This window comes from Arachis stenosperma, chromosome 7, assembly GCF_014773155.1.
Source record: "Arachis stenosperma cultivar V10309 chromosome 7, arast.V10309.gnm1.PFL2, whole genome shotgun sequence".
NCBI lineage: Eukaryota > Viridiplantae > Streptophyta > Magnoliopsida > Fabales > Fabaceae > Arachis > Arachis stenosperma.
The window spans coordinates 91,492,799-91,510,376 of record NC_080383.1 but is presented as its reverse complement, the minus strand read 5'-3'; the positions used below and the strand labels follow the sequence as shown (position 1 = coordinate 91,510,376).

Here is a 17,578-nt window from a genome sequence, read left to right as displayed (position 1 = left end):
TGAAGAGGTGTTTTATGCAGTGTTAGTAAATCATGTGTTAAACATCAGTAAACAAAATTATTAACGCTTAATTTTTTTAGTTATTACAAAAGCAACAACAAATAGTATATTAAAATAAATATAATTATATGTAAAGTATTACAAAATAATAAAAAAAATATAAATAGTGATAAGAGTTTTTTTTTTTCGTAAATTCATTTTAAAAATGTAATAAGTATTTTTGTTTTGTATCTTATTATCTAACATAATCATTTCAAAACATATAGACTCTTCTTCATTTGTTGATATAAATATTTTTCATATAGATTTTGATAAACCATTTATCTATTTGTTTGATGATATTATATAAAGGATGGTGCTTCATCGTGTAATTTTGAGATGCTCTATAGTGTACAAATAAAAAAAAGTTAGAATTAAAAAAAATTAATTGAGAATAAGAATATAAATAATATAATATAAAATTAAAAATTAACTATTTAATCATAATATATTTGAATGTCCTTAGTAAGGATATTTTGTTGTGCCAAAATTGAGATTGTTTGAAAAAATCTTCAATAGTTGTGTGAAAATTTGTAAAATAAAATAATAGTGATAAGAATTTTATGTATCATATATAAATAAGTTAAATAATATAAAATTTAAATACGCATAACTTAAAATTTATTATTATTAATATTATTATTAATACTTTTAATATATATGTTTATTACATTTAATTAGTATTTTATATTTTTATTTAATTACTTGCAATGATTTTACAATAGTTAATTGGTTGATTTCTATATTTTATCAAGTAATCAAAATTACTAACAGGATATCGTTAGAACTTAGAAGAGAAACTGAGAAAACATGACATAAATTCAATGTAAAAGAAAATATTAACTTCTATATAATAAAAATAGAGGGATGGATGGATAAGGGTAAAGTCGGCAAATACATATTATAAACAATCCACCGGTATATGGAAAATGAATTGTACTGTGCAATCAGTTATTCTATTTATGAACAAAATTTCCTGCATTTACTCACAAACTGCAATTTTTCTTCGTGAAGCAAAACCTATTGGAATGAAATCACAGGTCTGTTCCACAAGAAGGCTACCAGTGCAACCAACCACCCACTGGCCATCAGCATTTCGAACAAAACCAAAACCGGAAAGCTGATCCGACCAGAGAGACACTGGCGTCATAGTTCACCCTAGAAGTAGTCATAGGAGGTATCCTTTAGTGATCAAGGATGGAACCAGTTCTCTTTGGACAGAATCCGTCCATAAGAACTCACTGATATAGTGCCGAATTAACAGATGTTGCGCGATGTGTGGATTGGTGCTAGCTTGGGAGTTTGCGTGTTCAGACATTATATGTGAGACTGAGCTTGGAAGCGTTCTTGTTAACTCAGAATTTGCTTCCTTCTGTGCATAGGGGAAGCAACTAATTCTGCAGCGGATGCTGTGGCTATGTATGCAGCAAGGGATCAGGATGATTATGCTGACCTTGGAGTGACTTAGCTGAACTTATTCATATTCAGAGGGACTTGTCCTGTCCATTTTAGGATTGTTTCCTCTGTTTTCTGTTTTCTGTTTTTGTTCTATATCAAGTCACCCAAAAAAATATTCACAGGTCTGTTACCGAAATATTATGAACAAAATCCCCAGACCACTAGATAGTTGATAGAACAGCATAAGCCATAAGCAGCAGAAAAGCTTGGGGGGATCTTCCTCCTCACTCGTGTACTGATTGATCTGGTCACACAGAAAGACTGTGAATTCAGGGAAAAGTTCACAAAACAAACACAATCAAGTCTCTTTTGCAGAAAAAATGACTTAACAGCCAAAATACTATTGATAATCCCCCTTCTTTTATTTTTATTTTGAAATAAAAATGGGTTGTCATTATTTTAAAGTCTTACATGAATATTTATCCACCACACATTCACAATCGAACAATGATAATCTGTTACGCTTGTTAGATTTTAATTGAACTCATTAGCATACGCTGTTAATTGAGAATCTCTTGGCCTTCATAGAGTCCATTCTTTGTAATCTTCTATCCTTGTTAGTATGCAAGTGTGTGTTTTTGTTATAAATTCTACATATATGAAACTTTAAAGTTGAGAATCACATAATTGAACAATGAGATAGATATTGGCAGTAGAAGCATATCATAAATAGTAAAGAAAATATAGGAAGCCAATATATATGTTATAAAAATTATTAAAAAGAACCAAATTTAAAGAGAAGGACCAAATTTTCTTTCCAGGTAGAAAATTACAATTTTCTTGTGAGGATTCTTTCCCTCGAATTAGCCATCAAACTTAAATCCTGATTAATACATCTTTCTACTATGCAGTATGTATTTTGTTATGGGTGTGCAAAATTGTAAAATCTTTTCTTTAGTATACACCCAAAAAATTTAACTTAAAAAAAAACTTTTTCTTACTAGAGATTGCAATAGGTCGCTCCTTCCTTTCGGTAGCTTCCATTGAAGCTTTACCACAAAATGAGAAAAGCAGCAGAGTCATGGGCAGGGAAAAAACATAACCAAACGCCCAAATAATACTACGTTAATTACCCTAGAACTATAGTATTTCATAATCTGCATCATTGATAACTTAATAGGTACCGTAATATTGAGGATTGGATACTGCAGAAGTCAGAAATAAATCAGGTCGAGAGATGGGAATTGGGTTAAAGGAAAACAAAAGAAAGGTATAATTGACTCTAATTTTTAAAATTGGTCATTCTCTTTAAATATTAATTAAGTCGTTCGTTTTTAATAATTTTAATATAAAAGCTACTTTTCTATAAATAACTTTTGTTAGCTGTCCTTAAAACTTATTCTCCCAAAGAAGATCGGATTGAAATAAGACCAACTTAAAATCATTAGGCTCAAATTGGTCCAAATGAAACTAGGTTAATTTATGTGTGGAGCTACCAAAAATTAATTTGAAAAGAACTAGACAATATTGTACCTAGTAAGCCTGGTTTTAGCAGTTGCCAAAAAAGAAGAGATACATCATAGAAATTAATTAGCAGAGTGAAGGATGTTTACCGTTTGTTGTCTTGGGTGGTTTCACGCTCTCATTTGCAATAGATGATGAAAAACGCCTTTTTGCAGAAGCTTTTGTCAATGTCTCATCCTTCTTTGTGGATATCAGAGATGAGTAAAGAATAGCATCAACAGCTTTACGCTGCTGTTTCCGTTTTGAAATCTCAGAAACCCCACTTTTAGTAGTACATTTAACTTGATCTGCATGTTTTTTTTTGTGACAGCCTTCCAATGAGGATGCAGAAACTTCATTACTATTACTTGTATCCCCTCTGGAACACAAATTTGGTCTATCCAACTCTGAAAGTTTTGAAGTTTTCTGTCTGCTACCTGTCTCTTCAACTACATGGTGTGCGCTGCTCCTTGTGTTCTCAAATTTTGATTGCCTCTTACCCAATATTGTCTCTACCCTATTGATCTTCATCTTGTCTTTTCCTTTTCCATTCTCAAAAACCCGTTGTTCTGTTGTTGTCAACATACCATCGGAGCAGCTTCTGCTTTCACATTTTGCAGCGAGACAAGTCAAGTTCTTGATGGAGTTACGTTCATCTATGGATTTCTTTTCCTTACATAAAGCACTTTTCCCCAAAGCTTTGTCATCCCTCCTACCCTTAGACTTAACTTCAGAAGCTACACGTTTCTTTTTACTCTCAAAACCATCTTTGTCATTATCCTTAACCTCTCTTTCATGCTTCGGTTGTCTTATGACATTATTAGAATTCTCAAGAAAGTCTTTATCTTTACTAGCTGTTTTGAAGATTGAATGATATGGCCTTTTAGCAGTCATAATCAAGTCTCTTTCTTCAGCATCCTTCACAAGAGAAGCCCAGTTATGGTTTGTTTGTAAAGTCCTTGCATTACCAAAAATCCAAAGTGACAACTTGGCCCTTGTTAAGGCGACATTCATCCGTCTTACATCAGCAACAAATCCAATAGTGCTTGAGTTTCTTTCAGATGCAGCATTGCTCAAAAGTGCTGCTCTTACGGTAGAAAGTAACAATATATCCACTTCTCGACCTTGGAAGCCATCCACAGTGTTAAATTCGATTTCAGCTGTGATTGAAGATCCAAATGTATCAAGAAAACGAGATCGCAGAAGAGAAAGTTGAGACTTATATGGAGTAATAATTCCAATTCTTCCTCCAGTAAATTCAGTTGGGAACCTGGGAAGCATTCATATAGGGTTCCATAATTCATCAGATGAGAGAGAGAGAGAGAGAGAGAGAGAGAGAGAGAGAGAATCAGTCAGTAAATGAGTACCTTTTCTGGAAAAACCTTAGTACCTCAACTGCTGCATCAGCCTCATGCTCATTACAAAGTGACATTGCACCCATGTTTTTTCCACGAACCTCCCTACCATCAGTGATATCATAGAATACATAAGGCCCAAGACACTTGGTTTGATGAAATGGTGCTGATTTGCGAGACATTTGGCTCCCATTTAGTAATTTATTGTCATAGAAATGCAGTGAAGGGAACTTGCATATCTCTGGATGCATCCTATACTGCCATGATAAAAGAAAATCAAGGATTCAGCTTTCACTCATAAAACAGGATAATGTAAAATTATAGACATCCTTGCCTAACAAAATTAAGCCAAAATAAGAGCGTCATAGGAATAATAACATGCAAAACTTAAGCTGTTAAGGAAATTGACTATCATATACAAAATACAATCAGGCAGGGTTGATCATATGCTGAAAATGTTCTACAGCTCAATCATTATTATCTCAAATGACTGAATTCAAAAAGGAGTAGCACTGAGTTTGAGCCATTGAAATTCCTATAATGACCTCAAAAACCTACAAGCAGAAGAGCTTCAGCCAAGATGTTTGATGCTTCTTAGGTGTCTTTTACAAGTCGGAATCTTGAAAGGGAATTGCTTGATGAGTAAGTCTCTAAATTGGAAAAGAAAATTTGGGCTTCCCATGAAGAGAAAACCACACAAGATCTCTCATCGGAACCAGGAAAGGAAATCTGCACCATGGCAAGCCTTCGGCTTGAATAGATACACTTGACCATGTTAACTGCATGGTTGGATGCATAAAACATGAAAGATAAGTATACAATGAATTGAATTCTCTAATCCCTTCGCATGCATACAGACTAACTCATCAATATTAAAGGGTTCTCAAATCCCTCTTCATATACATCAACACGACTCCCTAATAAAAAGAATGGTTGGATGCATAAAACATGAAAGATAAGTACAGCATGAATTGAATTCTCTAATCCCTTCGCATGCATACAGACTAACTCATCAATATTAAAGGGTTCTCAAATCCCTCTTCATATCCATCAACATGACTCCCTAACAAAAAGAATGAGTGATAAAGAGATAAAAACCAAGTTTGAAGATTGAAATTTCTCCTTCAAGTTCAAGCATTTTATTTCAGAAAAATACCAGAAAAACAACCTTTAATTCTTCAAAGCTTTTGCAACTAATCAAAAGAAACAGCTGAAAATCCATATTCAGTACCCTCCAAGATTCACCAAATATACAAAATGCATATTCCATATGAGATGGATTCCACTTTTACAGTCAGTGTAGAAATAACCAGCATCAATTTCATAATATAGCAATGCACCACACATATTCTATGGGTATATTTTACTTCAATCACTTGTCATCAAACCTCAATCCCAGAATTTAATTTCTTTCCTTTTTATATCTCTGCTCAATCCTTCTAAACAGTAATAAGAATTGTGCGGAATTGATTATTCAGTCAAACAAGGCAAACTAAACGGATAAACCCTAAACCTTAAAAACAAAAAGAAATTCTTTTAGACCATATGCTAAGTTGCTAACAGTCTAACCCCCAATACCCAAGGAACCTCAAGCCTGCAATGATTGCTCCACCAAAATATATGTCATACAATGAGACTTCAGATCAGATCCAGTAGCAAACTATGTACCTGCTCAGTAAGCATGATAACAGGATGCCCTGCCCTTTGTAAACGTTCAAACATGCTGCACTCATAAAGATATTTACTCGCAACATTTGAGAGTACAGTTGCAGGAAGTTGCTTTGGGTCACCAACCTTAGATAATTTGCAAATGTCAGTATAACCTCTTACCTTATAGCAGAAGTTCAAAAGCCTTTTTAAGTACACTTACCATTATGCATTTGGTTCCACTTGACTTTAAAAGCTGAAGAGGAATCAGAGTAGCAGGTTCTAGAGCCTGAAACAGAAAAACAGATCAGGAAAAAAAAAGGAAACAAGATGATTGCAGATAAATTATCTATAACAGAACAAAGATATGTTACTTGGGCGGCTTCATCAATGACAATAGCATCAAAGAGAGTAAGTTCAGATGGACCACCAAATTTGGAGCTTAACATTGTTTCAGAGCAAACTCCATAAAGATCACCGCCACATCCACTTAATGTAGTTACCACTATTTCAGCTTCCATCAGTATGGATTTCCGCAGCTTATTTCTAAGACTCCTGGTTTCTTCATTGACTTTCTTCTCCTGAGCCTGGACATTACTAAGATCTTTATATAGTTGGTGTTTCTGTTCATAAAGTTTACGCAGCATCACTTTAATTTCTGTATCAGACATTTCTTTCTCATCCCCAACATGAGAGTCATCATGCAGGTGACTTCTAACATTAGAATTTCCATCCCTTAGGTCAGCCCGTTTGGATTCATAGAACCTAATAGAATCAACTAATTTCTCTAAATTAGAACGAAGAACCGACAAATCTACCTTCATATCTTTCTTCCCCTCATTCAAGTGCATCTTCTCTTCTGTTACACGTTGATCAACAAGTGTGTCAATGAAAAATGGCAGTGAATTTGGATGGACTGTTTTTGCATTTCCAACCCTCACAAGATAAGGTTTGTACATTTTTCCATTACTTCCGTAAAGACCATGATTAGAAATTCTTGATACCAACTCATCCACTGCAGCATTAGATTGAGCACAAATAAGCACTCTTTGTCTCACAGAACTTCGAAAAGATTTCAATGAACTTTGGACATCTTCACTCATTTGTCTTGCCAAGGCTGCATCTTGCCATGCCCTCGCAATGGCAACACTCTGGCTAATTTTGGGTCTTGAAAAGGGAGAAAAAGAATTCTTGTTCAAACTTTCATTGAAAGCTCGTTTTACACAATTCATCTTTAGAGAAGTGGAAGCAGAAGCTAGAAGGGCACTGACAATTGCAACAATAGTTCGTGTCTTCCCAGTTCCTACATTTACAAGAGCATATAAGCAAACTTGTTAAAATCATTATTAAAATTGTAAGGCCTTCCATGAATAAAGACATAGGGTAAATCAATTACCTGGAGGACCCTGAATAAGAGACAGTTCACTATTTTTCTTGGGTTCCACCCTTCCGATAGAAGCACTAATTGCTTGAAGTTGGCAGACATTAAATGATGATCTCAAAGTTTGTTGTAAGGACAGGCACAACTTATTGAGATCTGCTTCTTTAGTTCCACCAAGACAAATGGAGTCACTGACAGGATTTAAAATAAGCGGAAGCAAGGGGATGGCTTTTACTGATGACAATGCATGGAATTCTCGAATTTGTGGGGTAATACTCATTATTCGGCAAGCATGCCATTTACTTCGTTCAGTGAGATTCCTTCTAGCAAGATTTAAGCGCGAGGAACCATTTTGAAGATAGAACCTGATAAGAACAATACTCAAACTTCTTTTATTGTCTTTCTCACGCCTTTCAACCTGCAAACACATTGATGACTGCTTTAGCATGACAGGTTTGTTAGCCTGCTTGTTTTCAATTGCATTACTTAGCAACACTACATTGGTTTGAGGCTAGCATTGACCATGCTTGAGGGCAGCCTGACTTAGCTCCAAAAAGGGCAAACAAAATGCAAATCAACTTGGATTTTAATTGAAATAATTGACAGTTCAATTTATAATTCTACTTATGAACAATGACTAAGTACTGGAATGATTTCCTTTATAAGAGAAGGTTAAAAGGAGTTAATAAAGATTAGTAGGATGGGTAAATCTTCATGCTTCAGTCAATCATGGCTGAATGTGCCAAAAAAGTGGATCTCTTGGTAAAAGTCACAGTATGTGCGAAGAAACAATGAACCTGTACTAGCCTAAGTTGGTGAAAAATAATAATAGAAAGGTTTTTTCAGCTTGAGGTGGGCTAAAAAGAAGCATTATGCCTTCACTACTTCTGTAATTTACTTTACCAAGAGTCATCATATAATTTCCTACCAAATTAGCAAACTTCCCATTTTCCAACTACTCCATACCACAGATTAGAAAAATTAACTCTAGGACTTCATGTACTTGCAAGAATAAAACTTTAGATGACAACAGTCACATTCACACATGAATGACAGTATACCTTTCCAACCATATGAACTTCCTGAGAAGACTTTTGAGGAGGATCTTTTGATAGCAAAATGAGGTCATTTTCTGAAAAGCTCTTACATGCTGCAGAATCACTGTCATCATGGACAAAACGAACAAAATGAAAATCATCAACTCTCTCCACTGACATCACTGAAAGGTTCCCATAAGATGCATCCTCCCATGAAGACATCTCATGAAAAGTATTCTGTATCTGTGCTTTAAACTCCTCCAAAACTAACGGCCTGAATATCTCCACATATTGTTCTGGTGATTGAAAATAAACAGGAACTTCCTTTAACTTCCCGACGGTTTGGGTTTCATCTTTTCTTGTGGATGACAATCCAACTGTCGCAAAATAATTTGTTTCAAGAATAGGTTTATACCAATCATCCAACCTAGGTGGCTTGAATCTGTTCTCTGGGTTCTTTAATTTATATAGACTGACAGAATTGTTATCAAGAGGTGTTTCGAGTTGAATAACTTGCCTTCTCACAACCGAAGTAGGCTTTGGCACATGCAACTGAATACGGCCCACAGGTTTCACTGCAGGCTCTAGCTGGCTGTCTTCAGCATCCTGAGAATGACTTGACATTTTACTGCTTTTACTTGATTTAGTATCACCAATTTTCGGAACGGCACTGCTGCAAGATTTATTCAATTTTTTAACATTAACAGCTTCATCAGAAAATTTTGTGAAATTGACCCTATCCTTGGATTTCAAGCTTACTTCCCTGCTTTGAGTGTCTAGGCCTTTTGAATCAGCAAAAGGAGTGACCGCAGGTTTAATATGTAAACTAAAATTACTGGAGTTCTGTTTCTCAGAAGAAAGGATGGGAGAATCAGTACAAATATTTTTTTGGAAGGGCTCCATTATTTTCCCACAGAATTCCATACTTGAAACATTTTGTTTAACAAGGTCAGCAGTCAGCAAGCTTTTACCAGCATCACAAAACATTAAGTTGCCATGAGAGACATGGTTGCCTATCTCATTATCTGATAAAATAGACTTATTGGGAGACACTTTTGCTTCCCCTTCATCATCTGAAAGAATAATTACATCTTTAGTGCCTCTTTTGCAAGACATCATTGTAGAGTCAAAAATTTGTAAATCTTTATCAGCCATAGTTGAAGAGTGCAAATCTGAAGTAAAAGGGTTCTTCTCAAAGGACAGGCTTTTACACATTGATTTCGGTGTCATATTTGTCTCCCGAGACTTATGAGAAACTCCCCTAGATAGAGAGACAGACAGGTGAGACACTTGTTTTATCAATTCCTCCCAAGGACAACCATCTAAATCAATTAGAAACACGAAACATGTTAATGATATGATACTAACAGGTATTACCAAAACACAACTTCAAACATGATCGTGTGTGAATACAATATCAAAACTCACCATAGGAAATAAGATGTTCAATGGTCATGATTGTTGAAACTGAAGTTTTATCACAAAATCCTTTGAATAGATTGAGTAACTGAATAACTGCTCGCTTCCAATAAACAACAACAACTTTAAGTGATGACCTTCCCCATTGCATGAGATCATGAAGCCATTTGAAATCCAATTTATTTTGTACATGCATTCTGAAATTTCCATGCTTTTTACCAAGACATATGTGTTTGTCAACAACGATAGGCAGGACCTCGAGTAGCCTAACACAAGTCATCTGAAATAACAAGGAACTATGAAGGTCAAGATCTTCATGGTTCTAAAAGCAAGATGTTGATCCGAAACAACAACCAAACTGTAAAAGAAAAGAAGCAAACAATAAACTGAAATGTGATCATCCATACTTGGTCTCCTCATTCTTCCAAATCCTAACAATCTTACATCTAAATCACTTGATATATATTTTAACTACGTTTTGGAAAATTGATATTAGGATCCAACTATTCAAGCATCAAATTATTTAAACCAAGCAACATTCATTCTAAATTTTGGACAGCAGAACCATGGTATCTTACAACTTGTCTGGAAAATTGATCACCAAAAGAAACACAACTTTCCTGATTGGATGCCAATAAATGTTAAAAGCATTTATTTTACATGTAGCTTTTTAAAGAGAGAGAAACATAAAGGCAAAGCTGTAAGCACATAACTGATACTAAAGAAGAACTAGGATGATACCTGACAAAGATTGTAATCAACAAACTCCCTTCCTTTTACCAAGCTCTTGCAAAAAATAGGCCATGCCATTTCAGATATTAAACCACCAAATTTATATATTGTTTTTAGTTCAACATTAGAAACATGTTTATCCATTTCCAGGGGCAGAGAATCAAAAGCCGGTTGCTTCAAAAACCCGCCTTGTGAAGAGAATTTTGGCATCATTAAATCACTATCCATTTCTCCCGGTAACTCTTGAGGAGATAATTCGCTTTCTTTGAGTAATTTACATAAAATAAACCAAAAGTGATGTAGAGAATGAAACTTCGACATGACAGAATCTAGTTGGACCTGCAAATAAAATGAAATTACTGAAATGGCACAGATAAAGGGAATAACAATTGAACGACCACTAGACAAAAGACATTTTACACCAAAGTATTATTTCCGATGCAGAAACACATTATCAAAGTCACATAATCTGACTGGACACAGAAAGACTTTGGTGTAGCATCAAAAGCTACAATTTAAAGGGCTTCATGACAACAGGGAAGCCAGATGTCTGTTTAAGTATGTTACTTTGGCAATTTGCTGACGGATTTGACAAAAGGAGAATGTCCACCTCTTCAAGGGCACATATTTGCCAACCAAAAAAAGCTACAAGAAATTGTTATGGATTTTCTCTAGCTAGGGGACCTACTTATGGTTGTTTTAATGGAGTTTACAATACAACAACAACAACAACAAAGCCTTGTCCCACTAAGTGGAGTCGGCTTTTAATGGAGTTTACAATATGCAAAGAAAATGGATAGATTGGTTGCTTTCTTAAGCCACTTTGGTTACTGTTTCTGAGGATCCCTATCCTTCCACTTAGTTGCACTTCTCTCTTCAAACTAGTGAAATTTCCTCTTTCATACACACACACACAAAGAAAGGAGATAAAGTAAAGAGGATCAGCATTGACCAAAATATTATCAAGACATCTTTCCCGAAAATATTACCAGTCTCATAGCATGCTTAAGGCCCAAAATAATTGCATACAATGACAGCTCATGCGAACATAGGAACTTTATTCCACATGAAAGACCCCGAGTATTTGAAACTTGTTCTAACACAGACTTTCCAAACTGTCTAACATCCTGCACGGGAAAAATAAATTATAATACAATATACGCTATATTCAACAAATAAGAAAAGAATGAGAACAAATTCATTGGTTCTCAACAAGGTAAATAGAGAAGAATGTGATCTACAGGTTCTATACAAATTTGGCATATTTACATCATTTGGATCCAAAAGTGAAAGGATCAAGCTTTCACTCATGAGAGGTTGCCATGTCCACTGACTTTGGAGCACTCCTTGACCCATCTGCACTAAAAAATATGCAGCTAACCTGTTTGCAACTCCAAAAATATTTAGCTAATAAATTGAAAACCAAAAATTTATCATAAGACCACAAGATACTCAAACTTCAATTTAGCATGGCATAAATAAAAATTCAAACTAGTTATAGGACCTGTTAAATGTTCTTATTAAAGGAGACGACATTGCCAACACTTCAACTGAATTTTTAGACTTTTTTCCATCTCCACCATCATCAGAACCAGTTGGAACCTTCCACCCAAATGAAGAGGAAATTTCTGCAGCATAAGATGAAAGACAAGATCTAACTGGAAGCACTGTTTCTGAACTCTTCTCAAGTTCTATCATTGGAAAACGAGACCGTGCCCAAAAGATGGCCTGGGAAAATGAAATTGGTAGGACTGAGGGACTGATATCAACTAAAACATCAACCCATAACATTGGAATGCACATCCACTCACGGAACTCTTGATAGATTATTCTAGCCTGCGCACTGAATTGAGCCCAAGAACAATCATCATCCTTCATTGCACAATTTGGAATAGCTTGGAAACAAATATCATCACTTTCATCATCCAACTCAATAATGACTTTGTTTTCCATGCTACTCTCAGTGTTTGGATTTGTGCAGCAGCTCAGCACTGAATTCACTAAAGCAGCAGCATCTGATACTATGATAATCTGTATAAGGTCAAATGCAGGTTGCCTTAAGGAACTGTGAAGTGAGGAGTCCTTCAGAGACGACACCAGGGCAGGTCCCCTGTTCAACATAATGTTGAGAAACAATTAAGCAAATGCATTAAAAGAAGTCCAAGTATATCATAATGATCTTAATTTATGGTGAAGTTCATCTATATTATGCAGCAGTTGTTTAGTATTGACTTCTCAGACAGTTCAGTATGAAAATACGATCCAAAAAAGGATACCCCCCAAGCCTTAGAGCTGTGACAATGGAAATTCAACAAGACCAAATATTCTGCTACACCTCATTAAAGTCATCTGAATGGTTTTTCCCAATTCTCCCAGACACACTATAATGAAGTAACATGATCAAGCTTAAAGAGATTCTCTAATAGGTAAACAGTCCTAGCAGGATAACATACCGTACATATTAATGTTACAAATGTTCACTTGCTCATAAAGTTTTGTTTATGCCTATAAATTTCATAAAAGGATCTCTTATTCGTCAACCGGACAAAAAAAAAACAAAACAAAAACAAAAATAAATAAATAAAAGACTCACAGAACTTGTATCTCTAGTCACAAATATAATCAAGAGGATTTCCTATGTATCCTGATAGATAATACGAGAGTTTATGTCCACTGCATGAATGCATTGTTAAATTGAACATAGGAAAAGGTATTTCTTTTTCCAGCAAACTATGACTAGTCTCTGCTAAATTTAATTCAAACAAGAAAAAAACAAGGACAAAAGGGGAGTAACTGCGTACATACCACATGTGTGAACACTCAAAAGGAGGGCAAGGTGGGTTCATCCTATATCCTCGGTATACAACAAGTAATGCTATCTGAAAAGACAATTATTAAATATATAACAACTATACAAGAGAAACCAATATGCAGCATCAATGGCTACAGCCAAAGAGCCTATAGCCACTCATTGCATAGCCATCGTGCAAAAACCTAAATGTGATAACCTGATTTGCCAGTTTTCTCGTTAGAATGCTGAAGTTACTGCTCACTGGCACTTGATGGAGGAGAAAATAGAGAAAGTGTCTACGCTGTTTTTCATGCTCACCATCTTGAAGAGCTTCAAGAGACTGGAACATGGCATGAAAGATGTAAACAATGTCAAACACACAAAGAACCCAACCCCCCCCCCCCCCGACGCCCCCACCAAAGCCACCCAAAGAATTTTTTTTTCCTTCCTAAGAAAAACACACAAAAGAAACAAACAAACACCGGTTATGCATACATGCCTGTAGGAAAGGTTGGAAAAGGCCCAAAATATCTTTATGGATTTTCTCATTGTGAGTATGGAAACATTGACCAAGTAGGGTATTGCGCATTACACTTGGAGGTAATGTAGACCTTAACCAAAGCTTGCAACCTAGGATCAAGCACAAAGAATTGTTACGCGAACAAATATAAATCTGAAAAAAGGAATATAAGAGACAGACAAAACATACCAAGCATTTCAAATAGTAGTCTCAAGCAATTAACAGCATGTGAGAATTCAAGTGAATCGCCACTAATATGATTGAGTACAATATCTACAAAAAAGGGGTATTGTTCCAATATCCCTTCTTCAAAAGTTGTAGGCTCCAAGAAGCTAAGCCTTCACAAAAATGTTTATAAAAGAGTACCATCAAAATAATAGCAAAGAGATGACTAGGCTAATGACTGATACTACTGAATACACTCTTACAATGATTTGATGCCAATCCATAAAGACACACGATCCAGCTGGGCTCTTGGTGTTGAAGTATCCAAAGCCAATGGTAATGCATCAGCCTCTAAACAGCCAATAAATTTCTTGAGAAGTGGCTGCAAAGGTTTCAAGTCCGCTCCTCTCCTACACACAAACAAAAAGCATTGATCGTTAATAAAACAGACTTCTAAATGTCCAACAGCAGAAAACAGGATCCGGAAACAGTGACAAAAGACAATGTTAAAGTTCATTTTCATCCATCCAAACATAAGTTCAGGCTTCATGCCTTCTATATCCAAGTTTAATAAAAGGGACATAAGTTGCATTCAATTTGTTAGGGCATCATCAACTCATACAGATTACAATTAGTGGAGCCGAAGCTCTTTCATGCCAAATTGCCAATCAACAAGTACCTCAATTTTCCCATAGATTCTGCTAAGCGATATCCAACAGAGCGAACACTTCTCTTGCAAAATAGTAAGGCATATACTCCCTGTAAGCAAATGGTTCACCACGTAAGCAATCTAGAATACTACATTGGCATGTAGAAGCACAATACACAGCAAGGATTAAATTATATATAATACCGGAAATTGTTGATGCCCAGACAAAGCTAATTCGTGTTTACAGTCAATAGCTTCAACAAATAACTCAAACTCATTGAATAAAGGCTGATAATCTAAGAGGACTGGGAACATTAACACCTGCATTAAATGATTGGAGGAACAAAATGAGGCTTTAAACACTAAAATCCAAAACAGAACATTCATACACAAAGGAAAGAAAGAAAAATATACAAATGCAAGAATGCATACAAGTGGAATATCTATGCTAATCCCCCTCCCCCTTTTCAAATAATATGTACATAATATAATATATATTGTCTAGTCCTGATCTAACAATGTTCAGTCTGCACTTGTCTGTATCAACAGATATTAGTAACTTGTTTTAAAACTATGAAAATATTCAGGTTAAGAACATGTATTATCAAGTTTCAAGTCTCAACAAACAAACAGAAGTTAAACCATATTCTGTAAGATGAATAAAAGCAAATAAAATATCTATAATGTTGGGGAGGGGGGGAGAAGGAAAAAATAACTTTTTTCTTGGGGGGGGGGGGGGGAATGTACATATTTCAAAGAAGCAGAAATAAATTTAGCCATAAAGAGGAGCCTTATCAAGTGTGTCGAAACTTGGGATAGTGGAAAGCAACAGGAAACACACCTCATACAACAAATTAACTACTTCAGCATTATCGCATGCAGGATTATATTCTTCCCCTGCTAACTTTGTGTTGATATCTCTCAGATGTAATGTCACCCTCTCATTATCAAGCTTATGCAAGACATCAAGAAGAGGACCAATAGAGCTAGACTCGTACTCCATATTGTACATGTCTTGGGCTTGATGATGCTGAGAAACGCATTGCAAACAGCGCTTCATTTCATCAGATATTCTCTTCCATAAACGCCTAAGAGGAGAATCATGACGATCGTCTTTGAAGTAATTGTAAAAAGTCTCCAATAGGGGACCCATTATATCCCAAAAGCCACACCAAAAATGACTTTCACAAGGCAAGCAAATTAGAAAATTATATGCATCTGCAAACCTGACATTAAGTAAAGGTGTTAGATATGAAACTACCAAAGAAACAATGTCTCAATTCCCCAACAAGAACATAACTCCATTCCATCAATGCAAAACAACAACAATGAAAACGGGTTACATTGATAATGCAAAACAACAACAATGAAAACGGGTTATATTGATGAAATAACGCCCATTGCCACCAATGAAGGATGAATAATAATAATAATAATAATTCAAGTTATTAATATGACCAAAGACTACGTTTCATAGACAATTCATAGACTACTTGTTCCCGCTGCTTATTCTGGGAATGAGAGTATCACTTCGAATTTCGCTTTACTTTCATCAACTAGTCAAATAATTTCCATTCAAGAGAACAAGTTATAATTACTCTACAGAAACGTCGTAAAATCGCCATTGCAACTTCACCATTATTAAAACAATAAGGGAGTAATGTATAGAAGTCCGTGATTACATGCCCCTATCCTGCTGAAACCAAATAAAGTAAAAAAATAAAAAAAAATAATAATAACAAGTGAAGCTGGGGAGAACCATTGTTCTTTACGGAGGTGGAGCAGATGGCGCTTGGATGGATCGGGGATATCGCCGTCATCCTCCTCTTCTTCCATCTGGATGCCTCTCCACCGATCCAGTAGGTCCCGTCTAGTTGCAAGTTTGTTCGCCATGGTTATGGTAGGGTTTACCACTTCAGATTTTGATTCACATAAATACTAGGATTTCTTTCTGTTCGAGTTCGCGCGCTTCGTGATTTTTTGACGGTGAGGTTTTGTTTTGGGTGGAAATAAGACATGTATAACGGTGGGGGTTTCACTTCAATAAAATATGGACTAAACTACTGGGTCTGGGCGCTCGAAAAAGTTTTTTTTTAATAATATTTTTTTAAAAGATCTTTTATAAAAATAAAAATAATTTTATATTTAAATATTTTATGTAAAAAAAATTATTTATTAATTATATTTAAATAAAATAAAAAAAATTTTATTTATTAAGTGAAAAAAAAATTTTAAATTTTTAAAATAAAATATAAATTATAATTTTTTTAAAAAATATATTTTTTTGGTGTTTTTAGTATTTTTATATTTATTATTAAAAATTTGTTAAATACATTTAAAAAAAATTCATTTTAAAATATCTTTTTTTATCTATTAGTACCCAAATAAATACATAAAGCCCGTTTGAAAAGTAGCAGAAGTTATTTTTTTTTAATTATGGAAAATCACGGTACACGTATGTGTTTGGCACTACTTTAAAAAAAATTTTAATTTCCCAAAAAGATACTTCTCCTCGATAAGGCATTTTATCATTTTCTTTGAAAGAAATGACCTCAAAACAAAAAAAATCTACTTTTATTCTTATCTCTGTAAAAAAATACTAAAATACTGGAAATACGGACCACACACCACTATTTTCACCCAAGATTCCATTTGTTAGAAGCATTGCCCTTTTACCATCATTTTCACGTAATCTGTTGAAAATATCTGAATCACTTCTTGCATATATTCCTTCCAATTTTTTTATCATTTAACCACTCTATTTTTATTATTAAATTTGTATTTAACATTGTGTGTGGTATAAAATCTCAGTTTAATTTTTTTTTTCCATGTGATTTTATTTTTATATGGATGCTATTATTTTTATAGTTAGTTATAACAAGTTCTTGACCCAATAAAAGAGAAGAAAATTCTAATATAAGTAAAAAAAAATAAAAAAAAGT

General features: G+C 34.7%; 1 protein-coding gene across 3 annotated transcripts; it reads right to left on the bottom strand.

The window, feature by feature from the left end:
• Positions 1-888: 888 nt before the first annotated feature.
• LOC130940895 (uncharacterized) lies at positions 889-16,633 on the bottom strand. Of its 3 annotated transcripts, XM_057869174.1 has the most exons (24): positions 16,396-16,633; positions 15,478-15,862; positions 14,841-14,957; positions 14,667-14,746; positions 14,251-14,397; positions 14,012-14,160; positions 13,802-13,932; positions 13,520-13,642; positions 13,317-13,390; positions 12,016-12,621; positions 11,781-11,892; positions 11,501-11,638; positions 10,521-10,850; positions 9,789-10,059; positions 9,572-9,682; positions 8,385-9,433; positions 7,339-7,741; positions 6,317-7,245; positions 6,166-6,231; positions 5,964-6,089; positions 4,308-4,552; positions 3,051-4,210; positions 2,439-2,486; positions 889-1,741 (listed from the first exon to the last, which is right to left on the bottom strand). In XM_057869174.1, exons 1-24 carry the CDS (start codon positions 16,527-16,529, stop codon positions 1,722-1,724), a joined length of 6,954 nt encoding a protein of 2,317 aa, XP_057725157.1. In that variant the 5' UTR covers positions 16,530-16,633; the 3' UTR covers positions 889-1,721. The 3 variants fall into 3 exon arrangements, 2 of the variants coding, with proteins under 2 accessions (XP_057725157.1, XP_057725156.1); XM_057869173.1 differs by lacking the exon at positions 2,439-2,486 and having other exon boundaries at positions 8,385-9,682; XR_009070460.1 differs by lacking the exons at positions 889-1,741; positions 2,439-2,486 and having other exon boundaries at positions 3,985-4,210; positions 4,308-4,547; positions 8,385-9,682.
• Between the last annotated feature and the right edge of the window lie 945 nt (positions 16,634-17,578).

What these genes read in the sequence shown, in the direction of transcription:
- LOC130940895 (XM_057869173.1), bottom strand. Translation starts at nt 16,529, where the DNA reads ATGGCGAACAAACTTGCAACTAGACGGGACCTACTGGATCGGTGGAGA. An exon ending in TGAACATCTTATTTCCTATG is followed by an intron (nt 9,683 to 9,788) that starts GTGAGTTTTGAT and finishes TAATTGATTTAG; the next exon opens with ATGGTTGTCCTTGGGAGGAA. An exon ending in CTAAGGTTTTTCCAGAAAAG is followed by an intron (nt 4,211 to 4,307) that starts GTACTCATTTAC and finishes AATGCTTCCCAG; the next exon opens with GTTCCCAACTGAATTTACTG.